This window comes from Cricetulus griseus (assembly GCF_003668045.3).
Source record: "Cricetulus griseus strain 17A/GY chromosome 1 unlocalized genomic scaffold, alternate assembly CriGri-PICRH-1.0 chr1_0, whole genome shotgun sequence".
In the NCBI taxonomy this organism is placed as follows: Eukaryota; Metazoa; Chordata; class Mammalia; order Rodentia; family Cricetidae; genus Cricetulus; species Cricetulus griseus.
Window position 1 is genome coordinate 25,619,975 of NW_023276806.1, and position 26,577 is coordinate 25,646,551.

Consider the following 26,577-nt stretch of genomic DNA (forward strand, 5'->3'; position numbering starts at 1 on the left):
ACTTTCCTGGTTTCTGCAGTTGCTCAACTCTGGAGATTTGGAGCTAAGAGGGAAAACACGTGACAGTTGTCTTTCTGATTTCTAGGTCTGGGTTACCTCACTCAATATGTATGCTCTTATCTAGTTCCACACAAATTTCATGGGTTTTTTGTTTGTTTGTTTGTTTGTTTGTTTGTTTGGAGATAGCATCTCATGCTGTCCAGGCTGGGACACTATATCTGAAGATAATCTCAACTCCTGAATTCCTGGCCTGCACCTCCCAAGTGTTAAGATCACAGGGTGTGTGTGTGTGTGTGTGTGTGTGTGTGTGTGTGTGTGTGTGTGTGTGTGTCCACACCTAGTTCTCTCTTACGCTATTGAATCAGAATACAAACATTTTATTTCTGTTCCTCTGGTAACAAAAGGACTTTAAGACTCAAGCTATAACTTACTGCCATCCATGCACTTCAGGCATTTTGAGATGTGCTGTGCTCATTACCATTTTCAGGCATTTATTTCAATGTTTTACTTTCTTCTTTAATTAAAGCTAAAGGAAACAGAAATCTCTTTAGCTTTACTGACCTAGAATAAAGTCAATTTAGTAAACAACAAAGATTAAAGTTGTTTGAGACAAACCAGGATTATAATCTGGGAAAACAGATTCAAGCCTTTGAGTATGATTCCAGGTTCTAGACAACACCAGCTGTGACAGTAGCTCTGAATCTCATGTAGGGACAGGAGTGTAGTTACACAGATTGGCTAATCAGGAATTATTAGTGCTGATGTACATTAAGCTAGCTTACTTGTTTGTTCTCTCTCTCTCTCTCTCTCTCTCTCTCTCTCTCTCTCTCTCTCACACACACACACACACACACACACACACACACACACACACACAGTCTGGCTGGCCTTAAACTCACAGCAATTTGCCGGCTTTAGCCTTCCAGATTAAATTCATGGACTGCCATGCCCACCTGGCACATTAATTGTTCTTTTAAAAAGGGAACTAGGTAGCTGGCTGTGTGGTGGCAGATACCTATAATCCCAGAACAGGGAGAGCCATTCATCCGTTCATTCACTCACTATTCATTCATTCATTCATTCATTCATTCATTCATTCAATTAATGTTCCTCTGCCTCTTTCTGACTGACTGTTGTCATCACCACCCCTCTCTGCTTTTGAGCCCAGACCTCAAAATCAACATATTCTTTCTTGAGGAAATCCTGCTGAGTGCCAGGACTGTAGATGTGGATCACAACAGTTAGATTAAGGTCGGACTTAACATGATTTTTCTTCCTAATTTCAGTTTTCAAATTTGACATTAACTTCTTTCAAAGTGCATATGAAACCATTTTCTTGTGTGCCCATACATGTATGTCTGTGTGTCTATGTGTGTGTCTGTGTCTGAAAGTCCGTGTGTATGTCTTTGTGCGCATGTACTTCAACTTGTAGGCTTCCACTCTACCCCCCACCTTGTTGTACCCTCAGCCCTAAACCTTTATTTGGCAGGGTGACACACATGAAGTCTATAATTGATTTATAGAATTCCAAGCAAATTATTTCAAAACATGTTATTCTACTGTTGAGTAATATATTTATTTTCTTATTTTGTTTGAAATTTCATTTTCCCTTATAGTTTGTGACATTAGGAGACATATGAATGTCAGTTTTGATTGGTTTCTGGCTTGTAACTCCCATGCTAAAGCAGGCCTTAGAAAGTTGAGTTTATCCCCCCAGGTGAGTCATAGAAATTGCACTTTTTTTCTCTTCTTTTGGATTTTTTGAGACAGGGTCTCTGTAGCTTTGGAGGCTGTCCTGGAACTCATTCTGTAGGCCAGGCTGGCCTTGAACTCACCTTCTTGAGGAATGTGATTACTACCACCCATGCCCTAGGGAGATGAGAAAGGCCCAAGATGCTGAAGAAGGAACCTCCCTGAATTTCCCTACCCAGTCCATTAGCATTGGATGTATTGGACTCTTATAAACAGCAGTGTCCTCTAGCATGCCACAGCTGAGGGTGGAAAGTCCATGAAGTGTGTGGTTTCTGTCGTCGAGAAGGTAGGAAACTTCAAGCCCCTTCTCTTTTTTCAGTCTACGAATTTCTTCTTCCATGTCCTTCTTATAGCTCCTTCATAGAAAATGGACACAGCGCCCTGAGCTTTGGGAGCTGCTCCTGCAAATGAATACCCAAAGAAAAGGTTGGAACATTTTGATTGTAGCCCATTGGCACAGTTAAAATGCCCAAGGTTTTCAACTGACATCTAATGGGGGACCTGATAGAGGAGACTGTCTTAGGCCTGAGCTCTTACCCTGAGACCTGATGTTCTGCCCAGATATAGAGGTTATGGGAATTGAACAAAGGCTGGCATGGTGCTGTATTCCTGTAATCATGGCACTTGGAAGGCTAAAAGAGGTTAATTTGGGCTATATAAAATTCCAGGCCAATCAGGTGTACACAGTAAGCCAGTCTATCTCAAGAGAATGAAATGGCATGTTACACCCCCACCAGTCTGTATCCCAGTTTGCTTGCTTATTAGGGGAGAGATGCTATGCCTTATTGGGCCACATGAGTCTTCTGTGTCGGCTGCGGTATGAGAGAAGAGAGAGAGAGGCAATTGGATTTTGTTTTTGCAGCACCAGGATTTTGAATTCTTTTCCCCCTGTTCACATCTTCTGAGGGTAGGAGGATTTGCCTATCCTGTGTGTAGCAGAATCTAGGTAGTTGGGAAAATCACTTAAGGGGAGTGTTGAAATTATCACCAAAAAGCTTTTGACATTGTTCCCTGCCTCTCCACTCCTTACTTTGTGTCCTCTTCACTTTTCCAGATTTCTAGTCCAGGTCTATAATTTGGTTGTGCGTGATATATTCTCTTGGCCCTTCAGCCCACCCAGCTGAGAAAGCCCTGTCACACCGGATCTCCCTTTCTGTGAGGCTTACCAGTATAAAGAGTAAGCACTCGTGTGACATCACAGTGAGTGCTTTCCGGGAAGCCAGAGTGGCTTCAGCTGTGTTGTGGGCAGATGGGCCACTGCCTTTGGCTACTTGGAGCTTGAAGTCATTGGTTTCTCCAGCTTGTCCCATCCCTATCCAGGTAGCTAGCTGTACAGTGAGAGCCTCTGGTGGGGAAGACAGCTTCCGTCTGTCTGGGTTAGCATTCCACATGTGTCGGTGACTCAGGGATAGCACATGACATCTGCATGTTTTCCTCAGCTGCCGTGCAGTGACTGTGCCCTTTGGCTGCACAATCTGCCATTGGTTTGTTGTTTTACTCCAACTGAGAAGTCTTTCAGATAAGCATGGCTTTGTTTTCTGTAGCAGTCCCTCTCTAGCTTTAGAAGAGTTCATGGTTGGACTCAGCAGTGTGGACTCATCTGCATTTTTCTAAAAACTCTCAAACCCTTGAACCTGAGCTTGTACTGTCATCTAGTATTGAATCTATTAATACTAATGTATTTATGTACTTTTGTTTTTCTTCAATCATTTTAAAGTGTCTGCTTTTAGTATTTCTACTCCTCTATGCTTTAATTTTATCCAAGGATGTAAAAACTGAACACATGAAAGGGCTCTATTGTTGGATATTGCTTTCAAAGAAACTTAAATAGGTATGCCTTCAAGGCAAAGGAATGGGAATGGGAGGGGCATGGGGAGTGCACATGGAATAAGCTAGGTCTTATTTTATAAAGTTTTGAATTTTTTACATTTCTTTTTTTAAATAAGTTTTTATTTAAGTTAAAGTCTTATTTTATATACCAATTCCAGTCTCCCTTCCATCTTCCTCAATTTACATTTCAAGTTGATTAAAGATAAACAAACATGCCTGCCTTCTTTCTTTCTTTTCTTTTCTTCTTTTTTTTTTTTATTTTTCCAAACAGGGTTTCTCTCACTCAGGCTGACCTTGAACTCACAGAGATTCATCTGCCTCTGCCTCCCAAGTGCTGGGATTAAAGACATGCAACACCACACCTGGCTTCAGTTTGAATTCTTAAGTTAGAGTGGCAGAGTTAAAAACTGAACCATAAGGTGTTTAGGCATTAGTACAATGCTTCTAACCTGTGGGTCTAGACCCTTTTGTAAAGGGAGTAATCAAATGACCCTTTCGCAGGGCTCACATGTCATATTTTTATGCCTATTTGATATTTGCAGCAAAATTAGTTATGAAGTAGCAATGAAAACAATTTCATTGGGGGGTCACCAAAACATGAGGAACTGTATTATTAAAAGGTCTCAGCCTTAGGAAGTTTGAGGACCAATTGCATTAATACATAGTAATCTATAAGTAATCTGGAAATTTTACAGTAGCCTTTCTAGGAGGGGTGAATAGCTGCTTTCTAAGATCCTAGGTCTCAAAAAGCTTAGGAATTAATGCCGTAATATGTGTAAAAATTAAGGCAAGGATTGACTTTCAGTTTCTTTAGATAGATTAATCTACAGTGATTTGCTTCATCATAAATATGAAAGCTTTTTAGTATGAAAGAGTGAAGAATTAGTGGTGCAGATCACCGCAGGTGCCATGATGCCAAGAACACCATAAGCATTGATTGGGCCACTCCTTCCATGCCTATGTCTGCATTACGAAAATAAAGAGGAACTGAAATGATTGTCCATGGTGACAGATTTGTCCCTCTGTCCTCGTGTGCCTCCCCAGATGGAAGAGTCCAGCTGTCTTCTCTCTTCTGGGGACGTCACTATGGATGTCTTGACTTTATGGTATTCTTAAATGCATCATTATTGCTATAATAGGAATGGTAGGAAGTCTGGTAAAATGATAGGAGATGCCCTAGCAAGCACTCAGATGGACAGCATTAATTAGAACTTCTCAAAACCCAAAGCATCTCTGGGATGCCCCTCACACTTATTTTTAATTACCTAGTTTTTTGTTTTTGTTTTTCTTTTCTTTTTTTTTGCTTTTATGTATAAAGGGCAGAAAGATTAGATAGATTTTTTTTTTAAAACCATGAAATACGTTTTAAAAACTCGGCCACTTCGTTGTATGAATCTTGTAGTCTTAGTGACTGAGCCTACCCAATCTCTTCCTGGCAGAGATTGATAGTCGATTGGCAGTGGGTGAAACCCAGGGCCCAGGGAAGCAGGTAGGGTCCCCAATGAATCCTGAAGCTGGGGTGGGGGGTAATATAGCATGGGTTTCCTTTAGCATCTACCTGAACTTTTACATGGTGCTGCCATAACCAAAGACAGCATGACACTTGATACCAATTAAAACAAAAGCTACTGAAAGCTTAATGCAAAGATCCGCCTGCCTCTGCTTCCCAAATGCTGGAATTAAACATGTGTGCCACCATGTCCAGTTTTTAATAGTGACTGTGTTCTTGATATCTAGGTTTTTTTTTTAGTTCTTCATCTATTTGGATATTAGCCTCCTGACAGATATGGAGTTGGAAAAATCTTTTCCCATCCTTTGGTTTCCCCTTTATCAATTATATGTTTCTGGCTTCTTTATCAAATCAGGTGTCCATCGGAGTATGGATTTATGTCTGGGTCTTCAATTCCATTGATCCACATGTCTGTTTTGTGTCAATATGTTAATGTAGTTATGTAATACAAATTGATACCTGTGATGGTAATATTTCCATCAGTTCTTTTTTTTTTATTATCCAGGATTCTTTAGGCTATCCTGGCTTTGTGTGTGTTCCCATATAGAGCTGATTTGTCCTTTCAATATCTGTGAAGAATTGTGTTGTAGTTTTGATGGAGATTGCATTGAATCTGTAGATTGTTTTTGGTAGGAAGGCCATTTTTATTGTATTCTACTGATGCATGAGCATGGGAGATATTTCCATCTCCTGCTATTTTCTTTCATTTCTTCAAAGACTTAAAAGTTTATCATGCAATTCTTTCAGTTGCTTAGTTAGAATTACCCCAGACATTACTTGAGGCTATTGTGAAAGGTATTGTTTCCTTGATTTCTTTCTTGGTCCATTTGTCAATTGTAACAGGAGTTCCTTGATTGAAAATCTTATTGCTTATGTATACTATCACCATCTCCAAGTAGAGATACATTGACTTCTTCCTTTCCAAATCGCATCCCCTTGATCTACAGTTGTCTTACTGCTCTAGATAAACTTTGAGTACTATATGGAATAGGTGTGAAAAGCTTGGACTACCTTGTCCTTGATTTTTAGAATTGCTTTGAGTTTCTATTACGTTGTTGGCTATGGGATTTCTGTGAAAGCTTTACAATGTTGAGGTATGCCCCTTGTATCCCTAATCTCCCCAGAACTACTTCTTTCTTTCTCTCTCTCTCTCTTTTTTCTTTTTGGCTTTTGGAGACAGGGTTTCTCTGTGTAGGCCTGGCCATCCTGGAACTCACTCTTAGACCAGACAGCCTCAAACACACAGAGATCCACTTGCCTCTGCCTCTCAGAGTGCTAGAATCAGAGGCGTGCACCAACATAGCCCAGCTTTCTTCCCAGGACTTCTATCATGAAGCAGTATTGAATTTTTGTCAAAGGTCTCCTCTGCATCTAGTAAGGCTTATTTATACAGTGGATTCCATTTATCACCTTGCATACATTGGATCACCTACTTGATTATGGTAGATGATCATTTTGTATTCTTGGAGTTCTTTTCTTATTTTTTTGTGTTTTGTTGTTGTTGAGTCCTTACCGTCCTGAAACTCACTCTGTTGACCATGCTGGCCTTGAACTCATAGACCTGCCTGCCTCTGCTTCCCAAGTGTTGGGATTAAAAGCATGCCCATCACCACCAGGCCCAGTCTGTAAATACTTTATTAAGAATATTTGCATCCATGTTCATAGAGGAAAATTGTAACTCTTTTTTGGGCTTTATGTGGCTTGGGTATCAAGGTAACACATGGCTTCATAAAACAAACAGGGCAATGCTCCTTTTCTGTTTTCTGGAATAATTGTGAGGGTCTAGGACGGGCCTCCTGAGGCTCCCAGCAGGGGAAGCTGAGTCCATGATAGAGGAAACCTTAGAGCAATGGTTCTCAGCCTGTGGGTCATGACCTCTGGGGTCAAACATCCTGTCACAGGGATCACATCAGATATCCTGCAGACCAGATACTTATGATTCATTATAGTCGCAAAATCAAGGCAGCAATGTAATTTTCTGGTTGGGTTCACTGCAGCATGAGGGACTGTATTAAAGGGTCTCAGCATTAGGAAGGTTGAGAACCACTGGGCTAGACAGATGCTTGGAGCTGAATTCCCCCATAAGCATAAGGAAAATTATTTTATCATCTTGGTTTGCTTTGAACTCTCTTTGTACCTCTGAAATATGATAGACTAGTGCAATTACACTTATTAAAATACAGCTGTTAAAGCAGTAGTTTTTGCTGATTGCATAGTTGAAATGATTTCTTTGTCTATTCAATAACACTTGCCAATAAACTTGACAGCTACTATGAATCTTCATGGTTCCATTTCTGTTTGATCTGATGGCATGACTAACCATGACCAACAGCCTACTTCTAATTAGGAGACAGCTCGGAAGGTGCTGACCAGCAGTCCACACTAGTGTTTTTGTTTTTTATTTTGGGTTTTTGTTTTTGTTTGTTCATTTTTTTTGAGACAGTTTTTTCTGTGTAGCCCTGGCTGTCCTGGAACAAACTCAAGAGATTCATCTGCCTTTGCCTACCAAGTGCTGGGATTAAAGGCATGCATCACTACCACCCAGCTACAAACAGTTTTTTACATGACTTAACTGTTCAACAGTTAAGTTGAACCAGTGGAGATATGTGTCAAGTATACCATAAGTCTGCCTTGTATAGTGATGCATGTTATATGATGCTTGCTGTTTCTGAAGCATTCCATGAGACATTGTGATGTCTAATTTTCCTCCAGTGGGTACCATTTCCCTTCAGTCTTATGACTACTTGCTAGCCCGTATTTGAAACTAATGAAAGAGTTTTTTAAATGTTGACACTTGACCCATGTTATTACTGAAAAGATCAAGTTCTTAATTCAATGCATTGAAATTTCTATTACTTAAAATTTAAATTAGCAGGTTTGTACTTTTAAATAATTATAAGATTGGTAGTTGTGTGGTAGTCATCTGAAGTTAGAAAGCCATCGTGTGTGTGCATGCGTGTGTGTTTGTGTGTGTGTGTGTGTGTGTGTGTGTGTGTCTGTGTGTCTGTGTGTCTGTGTGTGTCTGTGTGCGCTCCCACACAGCGCACATGTGTGTAATCAACTTGACACAAGTTAGATTCATTGACCCAGGAAGAGGGAACCTCAGTTGAAGAATTACTGCCATCAGACTGGCCTGTGGGCAAGTCTATGGGGGCATTTTCTTACTTGCTAATTGATGTAGGAGGGCCCAGCCCACTAGGGGCTGTGCCATGCCTAAGTAGGTGGGCCTAGGGTATATAAAGTTAGTGATAAATTCTCATTCATCTTTAAAATATATGTATGTGTGGTAAACCACACTAGCACTTAACTAAATATCTGTTGTACTAATGTTATTTAAAAAAACAAAAAACAAACAAAAAAACCTGAAGTTGGATTGGTTGCATATGAAAAGGCAGGTGGGTCTCTGAGTTCAAGACCAACCTAGTCTACAAAGGGAGTTCTAGGACAGCTGGGGCTACGCAGAAAAACCCTGTCTCAAAAAACAAAAACAACAACAAAGTTAATGAAAAAAGCCAGAAATAATGTTAAATTTACTTTCATCTGTGGTAGCCTTCTCAGAGCCTGCTCTTTCTACATAGTCCTATCTCAAAAAGGTTACTATTTCAAAATGTATGTGTAAAAAGTTTGACCAGTTTGTAGCCCTTCATCAATATAGAAATACTGAGTTAAAGGCAAAACAATTAAATAAGTTAGGTCACTATATACATCCATGACAAATTTTCTACCACATTTTTCGACATTAAAGCTTACATGGGTACATCTCCATCTAAGTTCAGAGTGACATTCCCCTCATCCACATAGCTCATTGTTTGGCTGTCAGCAGTACTGCTTCAAACTTCTTGCTTCATAGGGGAATCTGTTTGCCTAGGAATTGCACTCACTGGCCAATTCCACACCCCCTCCCAGAGTACAGATATGGACAGCATAATGATCGTCTGAATGGATCATCTGCATTTGCATACTTCAGATCTCCCTTCTCTGGCAGTTATTCTAGCCCATACTCTTCAAAAATGAGGTAGAGTTCTACTTACAGACATGATATCACTGTGTGATGACCTGGACTTCAACGAAGGCCCACCAGATAATTACCCTACCAAACTCAGAGAACAGCTGTATTCTTTTTTCATTTAAAAATAAATCTTATTTAGAGAATACTTTATTAGTTTTTGTAATCAAAACCATGTAGATAAGACCTTACATATTTAATACAGCAGAACAGCTGTATTCTAAATTTTTAAAAATATTTATTTATTTATTATGTATACAATGTTCTACCTGCATGCCGGAAGAGGGCACCAAATCTCATTACAGATGGTTGTGAGCCACCATGTGGTTGCTGGGAATTGAACTCAGGACCTCTAGAAGAGCAGTCAGTCCTCTTAACCTCTGAGCCATCTCTCCAGAACCTATTTTAAAATTCTTATATTTTATTGTGTATGGATGTTTTTCCTGAATGTGTAGCTCTGAGTCACATGTGTGAGTTGCCTTTAGAAGCTAGAGAATAACACACTGGGACAGGAAGTACAGATACTTGTGAGCCACCATGTGGGTCCTGGGGAGCAAACCTGGGTCCCTCGGAAGAGTAGCCAGTGTAACTTTTGGGTTTTCGAGACAGGGTTTCTCTGTGTAACAGTCCTGGCTGTTCTCAAACTCTGTAGGACAGGTTGGCCTTGAACTCAGTGAGATCTACCTGTCTCTGCCTCTCAAGGGCTAGGATTAAAGGCGGCGTGCTCCACTACTGCCTGGTGTAGCCAGTATTCGTAACTACTGAGCCATTGTTCCACTGTTCCAGGCCCTAAATTGCTAACTTAAAAAAAAAAAAAAAAGAAAAAAAAAGAAAAAAAAAGAAAGAAAAGAAACAAGATGTGGAGAGTTCTATGGCCGGTTGTAACTCCATGTAGTGCCAGCAGAATTTCTTACTCTACCAGCCATTCCTGTGCATGAGTTACCTTCCCATAAGTAAACACCCTTAAGGGGAGACCTTTGAATTACATTGAGACGCCACAGACTTATCACAAGTTTTGTGTTGGTGTGCCTGAGTGCATGTGTATGCACAACGTGCACAAAGGAGACCTTGGAGGACAGGGAAAAGGCACCAGACTCCAGGAACTGGAATTATAGATGGCGGTAAACTGTGTGATATGGGCACTGGGAACCTAACGTGGGTACTGGAGGAGCAGCAAGTGCTATTAACCACTGAGCCATCTCTGGCCTCTAGAATAAAGTTTTATTAGTAAAGTATCAGTGTGTGTGTGTGTGCGCGCGCGCGCGCGCGCGTTTTTGAGACAAGGCTCTTTTTGTGTAGTCCTGGCTGTTCTGGAACTAGCTCTATGTAGCCCAGTCTGGCCTCAGGTCCGCCCACTTCTGCTTGCACCTTTTCCCCCCCTTTTTTTTTGTATTTTGATACCATCTAAAAGGTATCACATAGCTAGGTAATCTTAAAATGTTGATCAGACCTTTCAAGTTAAAGAGTTGTCTTTAAGTGTGCAGGGAACCTGTTTCTGGATATGTGGTAACCCAAGATCTTTGTTTTCCTATGCTCATTAGAGGATTTCCTTCACGTAATTCTCTGAATAGACTAACACGAACACAGTCTCATCTAGTCTAGTCTGACCTTGAACTTCTCATCCTTCTGCCTCTGCCACAGTGGAATGTTAGGCCTGTTGCCTGGATTCCTTAGGACTGGCACATAGTGAAGAGTCTTGAACTGATAGCTCATGATGGGCAATGAATTTATTGACATCTCATACTGATCCTTAAGAATGTCCCTCTTAGCCGGCTCACGCCTTTAATCCCAGCACTCGGGAGGCAGAGGCAGGCGGATCTCTGTGAGTTGGAGGCCAGTCTGTCTCCACAGCAAGTTCCAGGACAGGCTCCAAAGCTACACAGAGAAACCCTGTCTCGAAAAACCAAAAAAAAAAAAAAAAAAGGTCACTCTGGTCCTTAGACATGTAAGCCTTAATGATGCAGGTAATGGAAACAGTTAGCTAAGGTGAAGTGAGTATGACAATGAGGCTGTTTTCAAGTTTGGACAAAACTTCTGAGAGATACAAATGGCATCTTTTGAGCAGTACAGCAGGCAGAACATCTTTGACAAAGGGGATTTCATGAGTGTGAGATGAATTACATGTTAGTGTAATTCCCCCAAATACCTAGGTTACAGCTATTTGCTTTCAAGATTTTCAGTAAGAGACATTTCATTCTATTTGCCATTTAAAGAGAAGCTCACTTTGGACATGATAATTCAGTTAACTCAAACACTTTCTACATTTTGTTCATGCATTTTATTTTGTTGGTTATTTTGGTTTTTTGTGTTTTAGTCTTGTTGTTTTTGAAGATACACTTTCAGGTAGCCTACTCATCTCAAATTTGCTATGTAGCACAGGCTTCAACTCCAACATTCTGCCATCATCTCAAGTTCCAAGGTTATACATATATGCCACCAAAACAAGCTCTTCTTCCCTTCCTTCCTTGTTGTATTCCTTCCTTGACTTAGGGAGAAGACATGGTACTTATTATTAAAAGAATGAGCACATTGATTTAACATCCTGGTTAATTAAAACTTCAGTATCATTTGCTTCTAAGACATTTTCAAATTTCACTATACCAATGATTTAGTATTCTAAATACGTAGTATTTAATAATGCCACCTGTGACCATCCCATGATATACCTAAGTCTGTATAAAATCCCTCCCTAGAAGGACAGAACATCCAGTTCACTATTTCTCTCATTTGAATATCAGATTAACAAAGCAAGGATATTTGTCTCTGATTCAGTGGCATATTGGTGGCTACAACAGTGCCTGTGCCTGACAAAGGGGTCTATTCAATAAGTATTTGTCATTGAGGAAAGAATGGCTATCATGATAGGTTGGTTACCTGTGATAATTCTGTCATTGTTTAAAGATACTGTACTACTAGAAACCACTGTATTGGATTTACCTGAGCTATACTTGTCTAGCTGTCCTATAAATACATTACATTGGTCTTCCTCTATTCTTCCTCTGACTTCTTGGCATTTCATGTTTTAAACTCCCTTTCAAGCTTGTGCCCCAGGCTCCAATATCTGCAGATTTTAACTCTAGCACTTAAAATCAGTCTCAATTTGACTGTGTCCTCTCCTGTTTAAACATCATTTGTGGAGACAGGGCAGGCCTAAGGGAGAGTTGAAAGGCACTTTCCTTGTGGAAATCAGGAGGCAAGACTAAGGGAGTTACTGCATTTCTGACTGACCTTGTTAGCTATTGGATGTCTTCTGAGAGATAGGCATCCAAATCCCGTCCCTGTCTCACACAGATTCTTCAGATAGGATGTCCCTGGTATTAGAGAACTTACCCCCCCCTTTATCTGTTTATCACCATGTCAGTATCCATTTCAGCTTTGCTCACAAAGTCTACTCCATTGCCTCTTTCTGCTGTGGGGATTCTATTTGTCCTTTGGAAAGATTCTAGATAAACTATCAGCATAATTGCTTATAGTACTTTCATTTTTTTAAATTGAAAATTCCAAGCATGAAGAATACCTCTAGTGTCTCAGTGCAAAGATAACCTGCTTATGGTTAGATTCTAGTGAGGAGTAGAGTGAAAATAAAAAAAATGACTCTAAGTTTATGGATTATAAATATGCTTGTGACAGTTCCTCCCAGCTTTTAACTGTAAAAAGAGCTGTAAAAAGGCCAAACAAAAACCAGAAACAATTCCAGGATAAACTGGTATATGGATAATTGAGAACTGACTAGAGCATGCTCATTTTCCCACTTGAGCCTGGTTAGTTTTTACAAAGTACAAACACATTTACTTTTTCCATGTTTTAGTTTTTTATTTCATTTTACATTCCAACCACAGTTTTCTCTCCCATCCCCTCACATCTTCCCACCCTCCCTCACCTCCCCCCTAGCCCACCCCCAGTCCACTCCTCCTCATTGGTAAGGGCTCCCATGAGGAGTCAACATAGTCTGGTACAATAGGTTGGGGCAGGGCCAGGCCCGTCTCCCATGCGTTAAGACTGAGCATGGCATCCCACCATGGGGGCTGGGCTCCAACAAGCCAGATCATGTACCAGGAATGTAGCATGGTCCTATTCTACTACCGCTGAGCATGGCATCTCACCCTAAGAAATGGGCTCCAACAAGCTAGCTCATGTACCAGGTTTGTATCTTGGCTCTACTGACACCCACATATTTAGGACCTATAGGTTCGGTCCCCTGGAGTCTCCAGAGTTATGGTGGTGCACATTTACTTCTTAACTGCCAGGTGGCAATCTGAAGTGAGGAGATCTCTTGCTTCACTATTAGCGACATCCCACCCCCTGCATTTGCCTCTTAAATAATCTCAGTCCTATTAAAATGTGTCATCTATCCTGCTGAATTTCAAACATGGGCATTAAATGGTCTCAATGAGGATTTCTAAAAATCCTGACAGCCTCTCATAAAACATGTCACACCCCAGGAAGGATGCAAGTGGTGTGTGTGTGTGTGTATAAAAGCTCTGACTAAGGCTAGAACCTTCTCTAAAGATGTTGACATACAGATTTTTTTTTCTTTTGTTTTATCTGCACTTGTATCTGCACCACTTGTGTGCCTGGTGCCTGCAGTGGCCAAAAGAGGGCATCAGATCCCCTGGAACTGGAGTTGCAGAAGTTTGTTAGCCATGTGTGTGCTGGGATGAACCTGTGTCCTGGTAGAGCAGCCCTTGCTCTTAACTGTTGAGCCCACACATTCCTTTTTCAAGAGATGAATTATATTCCAATTTTTCCTCTATTAATTAAATGTTTTTTAACAAGAGTGGTATTAAAGTCAGCTCCACCCATGGTCTCCTTACCCATCGATACATCAAACTACAATCTGGCCTGTTGGTATTTGCTCATAATATCAGCTACTTGGAAGAGGCAGGAGGATATAAAGTTCAAGGACTATCTAGGCTACTGAGCAAGTTGCAGGCATGCCTTGAAAAGTTAGAAAGAACTTATTTTGAAATATAAAATGGGGGTGGGAGATGTACTTAGCTACCCAGCAGTGCATAGAATGTCTGTGGTGGTGCACACCTGTAATCTTAGAGGGAAGGCAAGAGGGCATCCTCTGCTATACAGAGTTCAAGGCCAGCGTGGGAATAAACAGAGGTAGCTATTGAATTTCATATATGTCTCATACATTTTTCTTAGGAAAAAAGTAGGTACTATACTGACAATATCAGCTAAGAAAATTAAACTAGGGCCAGTGAGATGGCTCAGAGGTTAAGTGGGCTTACCATGCTGCCAAAGGACCAGAATTTGGTGGCCAACACATATCTGGTAGCTTATAACTCTGATACCCTCTGCTGGCTTCTGGGTACCATCATGCATGGATGCTTATTATCCCAGTGTTGGGCAAGTGGTGGCAGGACTCAAGTGGCTTGCTGGCCACTAACTCTGATATGGTTCCCTGGCTCAAGGGAATGAGATAGAGAGTAATAGACAATAGACTAGGATCCCTGGCATTCCCCTTTGGTCCACACACACCACACAGCACACCACACACACACACACACACACACACACACACACACACACACACACACACACAGCATCCCCTCCCCACACTAAATAAGTAAATAGAGATACAAATAAATAAAACCTTTTTAAGAAGAAAAGCAAGATTAAATAGGAATTTCATAGATTTAGAAGATGAGACTCCAAAGCAGCATTTGGGTTTCAGGAGCCATGCCCTCAAGGGCATCTAATAGACATGTATAATGATGTCCACTGTCCTGTAAACTTTGAGATGGGCTTGCTAAATGATTCAGGTTGTCTTTGAGCTTTGGAGCCCTCAGTCTTAAGTTCTGGGATGATGGGCATTTACCACCACAATGGCTCACTGAACATATCTTGAAATTAGTGTGTGGTTGAATTAAAAATTGTATTCTACTCTGGTAATAGGAATATAACATTGTTTGGGGGATTATTGCCATGCATGTAAGAAATGTAATCAAATGTACCACTTTGTTTTGTTTTTCCATGCCAAGAAATCATTCCTAACAACAAGTTTACTAGAAGATATAAAATTTGTCACTTAAAGTGACAAGGTGTCAAGCAATGATCCCCTAAGGTGGATGCTGGAACATGGACTTGCATTCCCTGCCCATAACCAGCCATTAACTCTTTACCTCCACTAATCTGAATAGACTCACACACAAACATGATTTACCAGTTGATGGCATTTTGTGTGTGTGTGTGTGTGTGTGTGTGTGTGTGTGTGTGTGTGTGTGTGTGTGTGTAATATTAGGACCAAGAGTAAAAGGAGTATTTATAGGAAAAAATTACTGCCTTATTGTATAAATGTATTTTTGCTTTTAGAGCTGGAAAATGCATATTGCCTACAGAACAAGTAAGCCAAAAAGAAAACAAAAAGCCCTCCAAATTTTGAGCATCCTCTACAGTTTTCTATGGTGTGAGATGGCTACCCTCTGGCCGAGCCACATTACAGCGCTAAATGCACATTGGTGAAATGAGATGCTGATCCATTTGCACACTAATGTGCTATTTTTAAGTCATGCATCACAGTGTCTTGAAAGAGGACTGTCATAATTATGATGGATTAGACTGCAGAGTCAGCCCTCCGTGCAGTAATTGTTTCCCAGATGCTGTCGATGTGACTTGAATTTATAATTAATTATTGTCACAGGCAGGAGAAAGCACAAAATTAAACTCAGAAAAACCTGCCTTGTCTTAAGGAAACTGCATTGCTAGCTACCCCCTCAAAAGAGCAGTATTTTAAAGGGAGATACCTTTTTTTTTGTTTTTGGTTTTTGTTTGTTTGTTTGTAGAGAGGGTCTCTCTGCATATCCCTGGCTGTCCTGGAACTCACTATGTAGACACATGGTAGTTTTAAAGGTGTGTGACCATGCTCAGCATAAACATTGTAAATTCATGCCTCTGACATAGGCAGCAATAGCAATGTTCAGTCTGTGCCATTAGCTAATATCATGGAATGGGAATGGCCATAACATGATTGCACATTCCTATTTGTGTTAAATTACTCTATTACAATTTTACACTTAAACTTTCAACAGCAAAAAGGGATGTATTTCAATAGTTGATATAACTACTACTTTTGCTTCCTCAGACAGCCAGGCATTGTGAGGAATATATTGGGTAAACATTAAAAGTTAGTATAGTCTAAATTATGGACTGTGTGTGTGTGTGTGTGTGTGTGTGTGTGTGTGTTTTGTTTGGCCTGCATGTATGTCTGTGTGAGGGAGTCAGAACCACTGGAACTTGAGTTATAGACATTTGTGAGGTGTGTTGTTAGAGTACTGGGAATTGAACCCAGGTCCTCTGAAAGAGCAGCTGGTGCTCTTAGCCTCTGAGCCATCATATTTTAGGGAATCTGTAGCCACTACAATGGTGCACACCTGTAATCCTAGCACTGAATGACATGGGGATCTTGAGTTCAACAGAATATCAGAATAACTCTCACATTACACGTTTTAAGTGTTTACATTTTATTTATTTCAAGCCACATAAGGAAGCGAGGTTAAAGATAACACCCATAACTCTCTCATAACTACAGGTCTATAGACATGTAGCAAACTGCCTTTTAGAGTGTAATACTAAGCATGCAAATGGGCTTAATAAGGGCAAAATAGGAACTTAAGGTCAAAATAAAGTCTCCCTAAATCATGTATTTTCATTTGTGTTATGTGATGGGAATTGCTTCAGAGAGCTGTCTCTCTGTATGGCCCCAACAAGAGCCACAATTTTCATGCATAAATTCAGGTGGTTTCTCAGTATTCACATCTGTAAAGTGGGAAAACAATGAAGTCCTTTCTGATGCTCTGCAATGCTTCATACATCATTTGGACTATTAATATCACATGCCCTCCCTCGTATCTGAATGTCATTTAAAGTCCTATTAGTCTTTCAGAGGTGATTCTGAGCTCTTTGCTAACATTCTGACAGCCAGAATGGCTACGCTGGGCTCAGGGAACTTACATTTATTTGCTTTCCAAATAATATAATAGTTGATAATTTTCAGTAGCCCGAGGTATTAATTCCTAACTGAGATTGGTGATGGATTTCAATAGCTTGCAATTAGCCATTACCCTTAAATGCAACTCTTAGAGTGTGTTTAAAATTTGTTGTTCTGGTTTTTGTTTGTTTGTTTGTTTTCTTTTAAAGTGTAGCTGTTACTGTGAGGTGTCCTGCAAAGCATCCCTGGGAAGCTTAGCCAGTCAGGCTTGCAGGCTTCCAGAAGGACATTTGTCCTATGTTCTTATATAAACTTCATAACCACTTTTAAAATACAGTGCCCTAATTTTGATTGGCCAATGTCCTCATGAATGGCATTGGCTAATCCATTTCAACCGAGAAAGGAACCTGTAAAACATGTTTGAAACTGGGTAACTTCCAGGGCAAAACTTGTCATTTAGAGGTAGGATTAAAATTAGGATTGTGGGTGGGTTTCCCATGATGGAGTCCCATGATGTGAGTCCCATGTGATCAACTTGTGATGACAACTTGCAGAGGTTTGTTTTCTCTCCTTCTGCTATGAAGGATCCAGCCCAGGTCTTTTGGAATAGGGGATTCATAATGAAGAGGAAGAGAGCAGCACACACACAGTTCTGACTCTTTGCCATGCTGCCCTGTACTGCCTTCAAACAAGTACAGCAGGAAGGTTGTTCCACTTGAGAATGAAGAGCCAAAATAAGCCTCTAACCTGCCTAACACTGTGCTACTAGCAATAGGAAGTGGACTGAGGAAAATCATGCAAAAATGACTCCAGTGAAAGTTTATAGTTTTTTGATAATGGGTCCTTGTTTTGCAGTCATTTAAATTTGAAAAAAATAACCTTATATTGACTGATTATTAGGTTAGTATCTCAAATACAACCCAAAGATTCTTTGTCTCGAATCAGGACTTTGTCAGCTTTAAAAAGAAAAAAGAAAAACCCTCCCTGAGGTTGACAACTACAGCATGAAAACATCTTTATTCTCTCTAATACAAATAATGCCAGAGTATACATGATTGAAAGTACTGTACAAAATGGGACCAGGGCTCTATGATATTCTGAGTATTCATACAAGTGTGGTTTAGGACATACTAAAGCCAAAGTCATCATTTCCCTTTTTATTCTCTGACATGGGAGTTTGTTTTCAAGAGAGACAGTGTTTAAATTCCCTGAACTAGTAGCTTTCTACAGCTACTGGCTTTACCCAGGAAATGAATTCTTGCCACAGAATACTTCTGTTTAAATTGGTAGTTAAAATTGCTATTGTGTTTAAAGCTCCCTATTAATATAAATTTCATTTTGTTGCGTTATTTCTTAGGAGCTACTATTATGTTTAAAAGTATGTTTGAGCTTCATCCATTGTAATTTTTACCTTGACACTTTCAAGATTGTCCAAAAATTACATGGAGTGGATCATACTGTATTGCACAAGTAAAATACTTCAATTCATAGCTGTAAAATTAGATAGGACATCACTGTACACAGAGCCTGTAGGTTTTTAAACATCAGAAATGTAGGTACATATGTATGTAGCTGTAAACAACATTTTATTGCTGTGTGTGTGGATTGGTTATACAGTTACCAAGAGTACCTCTTTGTCCTCCCCTTCCCTCTCCCTCCCCCCCTCTCTCTCTCTTTTGGTTTTTCAAGGCAGGGTTTCTCTGGCTTTGGAGGCTGTCCTGGAACTAGCTCTTATAGACCAGGCTGGTCTTGAACTCACAGAGATCCACCTGCCTCTCCCTCCCAAGTGCTGGGATTACAGGCGTGCGCCACCAACGCCCAACTCTCCCTCTCCTTCTTTTCCTCTCTCCTTCCCTCCCAGTTTCTTTATTAATAAAACCAAGAACAACTCAAAAGAAATATGATGCAATACATGACATGGAATTTTAAATTTTCAATTTCCCCAAATGTGAAAATGTTTTTGTTTACTGTCATCCAATGTAGTTTACTATTTTAATTCTTTGAGACATTTTGGTTTTAAATTTTCTATGTACCTGAAGACAACTTTGACCTTGCTTATTCTGCCATCATCTTCCTCTGGGGCATTAGTATAGGTGTGCCATTTGCCTGGCTTAATGTGGTGCTGGGGACTGACGCTAGCCAGGACTTTGTACATGCCAGATAACACTCTACCAGATGAACGACATCCTTAGCCCATATTGGATATTTTTTAAATTTTTTTATTAGTTCAAATTGGGAACAAGCTTGCTTCACATGTCAATACCTTCTCCCTCCCTCTCCTCCCCTCCCTCCCCTCCCTTCCCCAGGGAGGGGAGGACCCTCCATGGAGGCTCCCCAAAGTCCACCACATCATCCTGGGCCGGGCCTAGGCCCTCCCCCATGTATCCAGGCCTAGAGTGCATCCCTTCATGTGGGATGGGCTCTCAAAGTCCCTTCTTACACCAGGGAAAAATACTGATCCACTACCAGGGGCCCCATAGATTGCCGAGGCCTCCTTATTGACACTTTAGGGGTCTGGATCAGTCCCATGCTGGTCTCCCAGACAGCAGTCTGGGGTCCATGTGCTCCCCTTGTTCAGGCCAGCTGTTTCTGTGGGATTCACCAGCTGGTACCAACCCCTTTGATCTTCATTCCTCCCTCTCTGCAACTGAGTTCCAGAGATCAGTTCAATGTATATCTGTGGGTGTCTGCTTCTGCTTCCATCAGCCACTGGATGAAGGCTCTAGGATGGCATATAAAGTAGTCATATAAGGAGGTCATAAGTCTCATTATAGGGGAATGGCATTTAGGGTAGCCTCTCCACCATTGCCTAGATTGTCAGTTGGTGTCATCCTTGTACATTTCTGGAAATCTCCCTAGTGCCAGATCTCTCCTCAGACCTATAATGGCTCCCTCTATTATGGTATCTCTCATCCTGCTTTCCTCTATTCTTCCCCCAACTCAACATTTCTGCTCCTCCATTTCCTTCTCTCCCCTCCTCTTCTCCTCCTCTCATTCTGCCAGCTCCCTCTCCCCTACCCTCATGGTCCCAATTAGCTCAGGAGATCCTGGCACTTCCCATCCTCCAGGGACCATGCATTTTTCTCTTAGAGTCCTTCTTGTTTACTAGTTCCTTTGGTGAAGAGGATTGTAGGCTGGTAACCCTTTGCTCTATGTCTAAAATTCATATATGAGTGAGCACACACCATGTTTGTCTTTTTGTGACTGGGTTACCTCACTCAGGATGGTTTCTTCTAGTTCCATCCATCGCCTGCAAATTTCAAGATTCCATTGCTTTTTTTCCACTGAGTAGTAGTACTCCATTGTGTAAATGTACCACATTTTCTCAGAGATTTTCATTATTTTTTTGGATAGGCCTGAAATCCAGTGGTTCTTGTGGCACATTTCAACTTAAAGTAGCCATACTGCAAAGGTGCAGTAGCTGAATGTGACCACGTATTCATGTCTACGTTGGCCAATGCCAGTCTTGCTTGTCTCTTGAAACGAAAAAAAAAAAAATCACTTTTTTGTGCAATGAGAAGTATCTTTTCAATTTAAATTTTATTAAGCAATGAAAGAAACAATCCCCTTCCCATTGCTCTTCTCCAGCTGTTTTTCCCTCAGTTTGTGGATTTTGCAATGAAAGGTTAGAAACCATATGAGGTTCATAAATAGAAGGTGTGTAAATTGTTGCGATAGCCACAGAGTTCTACCATATAATTGTTGAAATGAGGAAGGCATCTTTTTATGTTTGCAGACAGAGTCCAAGTGAACACTAGAGAGAAACTTGGGACATACTAAGATAAAGCTGCCACCCACCACTGGCTACCATCCCTTTTCAGAACATCCAGCTGTGCGCTGTATTTTCCCACCTTTCTTTCATTCCTCAACTCTTCCCTATAGCAATCTTGTTATGTAGACATGGAGCCTTTGAGTTTACTTCTTCTGTTATAACTGCAATATTTTATTGCCATAAAACGTGTCATTACTCTATATTTTGAGGCTATAATTGCATTGCAGGGGCTGTTTTTACTAGATCTTTAGAAATGATGACAGTGTTTTAGCTGGTCTCTTTGTTGATCAGTGTACAGTGTTACTGTCTCGAGACAGGGTCTCACTATACAGCCCTGGCTGTCCTGGAACTCCTGTGGACTCATCCCCTACCCTTGGGGGATTAAAGGTGTGAGCAACTGTGTCCTGCTAAACTTAATAACTTTAATGTTGCTTTTCAGCATTTCGGTTTCTTCCTCTGTTCCATTTGTCTAAAAGGTAATACTAATCTAATACAACACTGCCAGACAGAAAATAGTACCCACCTCTACTATTAACCCTAAAGTAAATGAGAAAGATGCAGAGGATGATAAAGAATAACTAAATGAATGTATAGGTACTTACATTTTTTTAAAAAAAGATTTACTTTTATTGTGTGCGTATACATGTTTTGCAGGTATCTGAGTTCAGAGGACAGAACCAGATAAGCGACAACATTGGTCTTAATGAGCCATTTCTCCTACCCCTTAAGATGGGGTTTTAAATGCCCACCCTACCTCCTTAGCCTTTTCTCTTCTTTGGGCTTTGATTTTTTTAAAATTTGAATGGTCCTAGTGAGATTTACTGGATGAGGATAAAAATGAATTAGATTAAGCACAAAAATGAATTAGATTTATGTTTAAGCAGTACATAACGCTGCCCGACACAGGCCGCCTGCAGTGGAAGTGGTGAGTTCAAGGTGTAGAAGAAACTGAATTGGAAGGAGATGCTGACACAGATGTGGAGGGCTTCTTTCACCCACCAGCCAAAGTGTTTTGAGCTGAAAGTGCTTACTTCTGTTAGTTTTTATAGGTTGTCACTCCTAGACTATAAACCGTGAAGAATAGGGAAGATAGATATTTACATATGAAACCAATTATTAGGCTTTACAACTTTTTAAAATTGCATTTATTTATGTGTGTATATGCACTATATATGTCTGTGTGCGCCTTGACAGGTGTAAGAGGTTAGGTGACAATTTGTAGGACTTCACTCTTCTCACTTGGGTACTGGGAATCAAACTGCAGTCATCAGCTTGGTGACAAGTGCTTTTAACCTGTTGAGTCATCTCATTTGCCATAGACAGGAAATCTTTATTAAAGTGGGTATCTACCTCTTGTTGGAAAATCACCTAGAAGTGGCATGCTTGGAGGTAGTGCATGTTTGGAAGTGTTTTCGTGTGTGTGTGTGTGTGTGTGTGTGTGTGTGTGTGTGTGTGTGTGTGTGTGTGTGTGTTAAACTGAGTATTGAACCTAGGGAGTTTCTTGCAAGCTGCACATTTCACCTAGGCACTCACTTAAGTCCCTAGCCAAATGGGTATTTTAGAGCCACGCCTTTCACCGTGTCACCACAAAGGATATTGACAATACTGAAATGAAATATGATGTCCCTGTTACATGAAAGAGTTTGAAGAGCACTGATACAGGCCAGGCAAAACTAATCAGGTATGATAAGGATGAAAGATACCAGGATTGGATTTTATTAGAACATTCTTTTTTATCTCGTGATAACAAATTGGAGGCAGCCTTGAAGAACTTGAGGGAGGATTTAGTTTAAAGGAGCTGTTACAGGGATTATGAGAGAAGTAGACCTGAGAGAATTTTAACTCAGATGATCCAAGGAACACACAAGAAGCAGAAATGGCAGTAAGAGCTGGGGAAAGTGTGATTTTTTTTTTCCTGATACTACTTATTGGTGAAGTATGGACTTCTCAGAGCAGCTGGGATTCCATTGTTCTTTTTCTCCAGGCTAGGAAGACAAGAGGAGCTGTTGGCTAAAAGATGAAAATGAGTATCTAATTGCTATACCTTTTCTAATTTTTTCAATTTTTGTGTCTGTGTTCTTTAGGATTCATTCAAAGGGCAAGCCTGATGGAACAGGACAGAACCACCCATCCTGAGGGCAACAGTCTGAGTCCATTCCTGATACCGTCACCTTCTCCCATCTGCCAGACAGAACCTCAACTCCAGAATGGAAGCCCGTTAGTAGAGAGACTTCATCTAGAAGAAGTAAATGGAGACACCAAGTGGCAGTCTTTCAAACGTTATTATGGAATACCCCCTGCGAAAGGCAGCCAGATCAGTTGTGAGAGTCCAGACTTTGTACATGAAGGCAGAGGGTATTCCAGGTGCTTGCAAAACGGAGGAATCAAACGCACTGCCAGTGAACCATCTCTCTCTGGGCTCCATCTGAACACGAAATTGAAACTAGACCAAAAAGCTAAGGGAGAAGGTAACTTCGGGGACAGCCAAGAAAGAAACCCAGGTGAAAGCAGCCGTCAGCCAAATGTCTCCAGTGTGAGAGAGAACAGAGAAGCTGTGCCCTCAGGAGCCCAGGAAAGTACAGGGACAGCCATTGATGATTTCCCAACTCGTAACTGCAATGGAGTTGAAAACACAGAGTTTCGGGTTCTCAAGGAGCAGGAAGGGGAAAATGGCAGGAACATTTTATTACTTAAAAACAAGGCTGTGCTAATGTCTAATGGTGCTACAGTTTCTGCCCCTTCTGTGGAAAACACACATGGTGAAGTTCTGGAAAGAACACCATCTCAGTGTTGTCCAGAACATGTTTCCATTGCAGTGCAGAATACCACATCTCATGTGAATGCCCTCAACAGTCGGGCTACTAATGAGTTGTCTTGTGAGATCACTCAACCATCGCATACCTCAGAGCAGATCAATTCCCCACAGACCTCAGGCTCCCAGCTGCCTCCCGAGCCAGCTGCCATGGTGACTGAGGCCTGTGATGCTGATAATGCCAGCAAAGCGGCTGGAGTGCTAGGTACCTGTCCCTTCCCGAAACCAGAACACCAACAAACATCAGTTTTGGAGACATGCCCATCTCCTGCAGAAAACAGAAACATCCAAGGAAACATGAAGCTATTTGCTGAAGAGTTCGGTTCCAGTTCCCACAGTGATTTGCAAGCTTCTCGAGGCAGCTCTGAGCAGTATTTAAAGCGAAAGGAAATCAATGGTGCTTACTTCAGTCAAAGCTCAGTGTTCACTAAAGATTCCATTTCTGCCACTACCATGACTCCACCGTCACAACGGCTTCTTTCTCCCCGTCCCGTTCTTCAGCTTCCTTTAGAAGGAAAAGGTTCTCTGGCTTTGGAAGAACACCGTCGCTTAAGCAACACAACTCTCTTAAGGGAAGGGAAAATGGAACAGCAACCAACAGTGGCATCATCTTGCCAGAGTTCAAATCCATCTGTTCATACATCTAACCCCTCGTCGATGCTTCCAGAAGGACATCAGAGTAATTGTGTCTCAGTGTGCTCTGAACAAACAAGAACAATGTCAGAATATCTCAAGTATTACCCCCCGAATCATGGTCGCAGTGGAGACTTACAAGAACGCAGCCTTCATCTGATGGGACACAGGGAACAAGAGATTCTGAAGGATGAAAACGGGAAACCAACACACGATCCACTGCTGGCGGCCCAGCACTACCTGAAACCTGGATGGATTGAACTGAAGGCCTCTCGTTCTCGTGAAGCACACCATCAGCCACAGTGTAAGGATACAATGGTTCACTCAGTCCTTCGCTATCAGGCCAGCCCTTCCAGTCAGATGTCCTCCAGATGGTACACTGGAAATGTGAACATGCCAGGAGGATTCCCAAGGCTACCTTACATCCAGAAAACAGTTCCACCTGAGCAGAAGTCACAAACATACCAAATGGAGATGAATCAAGGCCACACACCAGGTATGGGGGACCAACATCTACCATTGCAGCAAACTTCATACCAGGGGTGCATCTCCAAGGCAGACACCCCTCCTGACACTCATGGGCAAGCACCAAGTGTTCCCCTGTTTCATTTTCAGCAAAGAGTGGATCCCTCCACTAATAAGCACTTGAATCAACAGGCCACAGTGGCCGAACCATTTTCAACGTTTTTACAATATAAGCCTGCTAAGCAGGCAGCCCAAACACAAGTATCCCAGAATTCAAATTTCCCTCAAAACTGCCAGCAGCAGCAATTACAGAGGAAGAACAAAGAACAAATGCCCCAGACCTTTTCTCATCTCCAAAGTAGCAATGAGAAGCAAAGAGAAGGACCATGCTCTGGCCGGATTAAAGTGGAAGAATGCTATAGTGGTGAAAACCAGTATTTAAAATCAAGTAATTTCCAAACTCACAGTAGCCAAAGGCTGTTAGAGCCAGTACAGAATGTGAGTAGTAAGAATTACCCTTACATGAATACCTTCCAATCAAATCCCAGCAAATCACAGATTCCCTGTTCAAATGATACACACCCAGTTCCTGAGACTCTAGAGCAAACTCTATATCCTGAACTCTTTGTGGGAAATAAGACCCCGAGCCTGCAGAACATGCAATATTTTCCAAGTGATGTGAGCCCAAATCAGGACATTCATCATCACAGGTGCTTCCCCATCCAAGAACAGAAGCCTCAACAAGCTCTGGCTCTGCAGGGATTTAAAGGCAGGAGCCAGGATGCCTCATCTGGGCAGCAGGCAGCAAGACTACCTGAAGTAGCTCAGCAGAGGTACTCGGTGCCTAATCAAGCAAAGACACTCCCTGTCCCCAAGGCAGGAGGAAATCAGATGCAGACCCCTCCTCAGAGGGACACTCAGAAGCATGCCGCCCTAAGGTGGCTCCTCTTACAGAAGCAAGAGCAGCAGCAAACACAGCAGTCCCAGGCTGACTCTTGTCAGAATCAGATGCACAGGCCAATCAAGACTGAGCCTGGGTCCAAACCCTCTTCCTGTAAACGCCCCATGCCGGCCCCCCAAGAAAAACTCTCCAGAAGGATAAAGCAAGAGATTTCCCCACTGAGCTGTGATGATGGGCAGCCGAAAAGTATCATTGAGACCTTAGAGCAGCATCTGGAGCAGTTTCAGCTCAACTCGTTCTTTAACCACAAGTCCCTGACTCTCTCAAAGGAACCAGTGAGAGTGGAGACATCAGGGGCCATCACAGTTTTATCCACAAATGTTCACGCTGCAGATCCTGAGAGCCACGCCCCAGCTTCAGAAAAGACACCAACCAAAAGGACAGCTGGCTCTGCTCTCAACAATTTTTTAGACTCGCCTTCCAAACTCCTTAAACTTCCTATAAAAAATTTATTGGATACTCCCATCAAGACTCAATATGATATCCCACCCTGCAAATGTGTTGGTAAGTGCAAGTAACATACTGAAGCACATGGTGTTTTCCATAATTAGCTAATTATCTTCATATTTGAGAGTTTCTTCCTTTTTTAACTATTGAATCTTTGGGGGTTTCACATCACACACCCCAATTCTGTTCACTTCCCAGTCCCCCCATATTTCCCCTCATCCCTGTTGTACCACCCTCATGAAGGAAAACAAAACAAAGTAAGTAAGCAAACAAACAAAGCAAGAGCAAAGAAAGAAAAAAAAAAACCATTAAACAAAAGCCACACCCAAAACAGCAAAATCTTTTCTTCTTTCCTACCTCTCCATCACCTCTTCATTCGTTCTGATGGCACTGGAGGCTTCAGTACGTCATATAGCATGCCCCTTTTTCCCATCAGCTTGACTGGCAACT

At 41.4% G+C, this 26,577-nt stretch overlaps 1 protein-coding gene across 2 annotated transcripts in view; it reads left to right on the forward strand.

Moving 5' to 3' along the window:
- The window catches only part of Tet2 (tet methylcytosine dioxygenase 2), an 80,627-nt gene that overhangs the window by 33,443 nt on the left and 20,607 nt on the right, over positions 1-26,577 (forward strand). For both annotated transcript variants that reach the window (XM_027395747.2, XM_027395746.2), the window contains exon 3: positions 22,894-26,184. In XM_027395747.2, coding sequence (XP_027251548.1) covers positions 22,917-26,184 — 3,268 coding nt within the window. In that variant the 5' untranslated portion in view covers positions 22,894-22,916. The remainder of the gene's footprint in view (positions 1-22,893; positions 26,185-26,577) is intronic.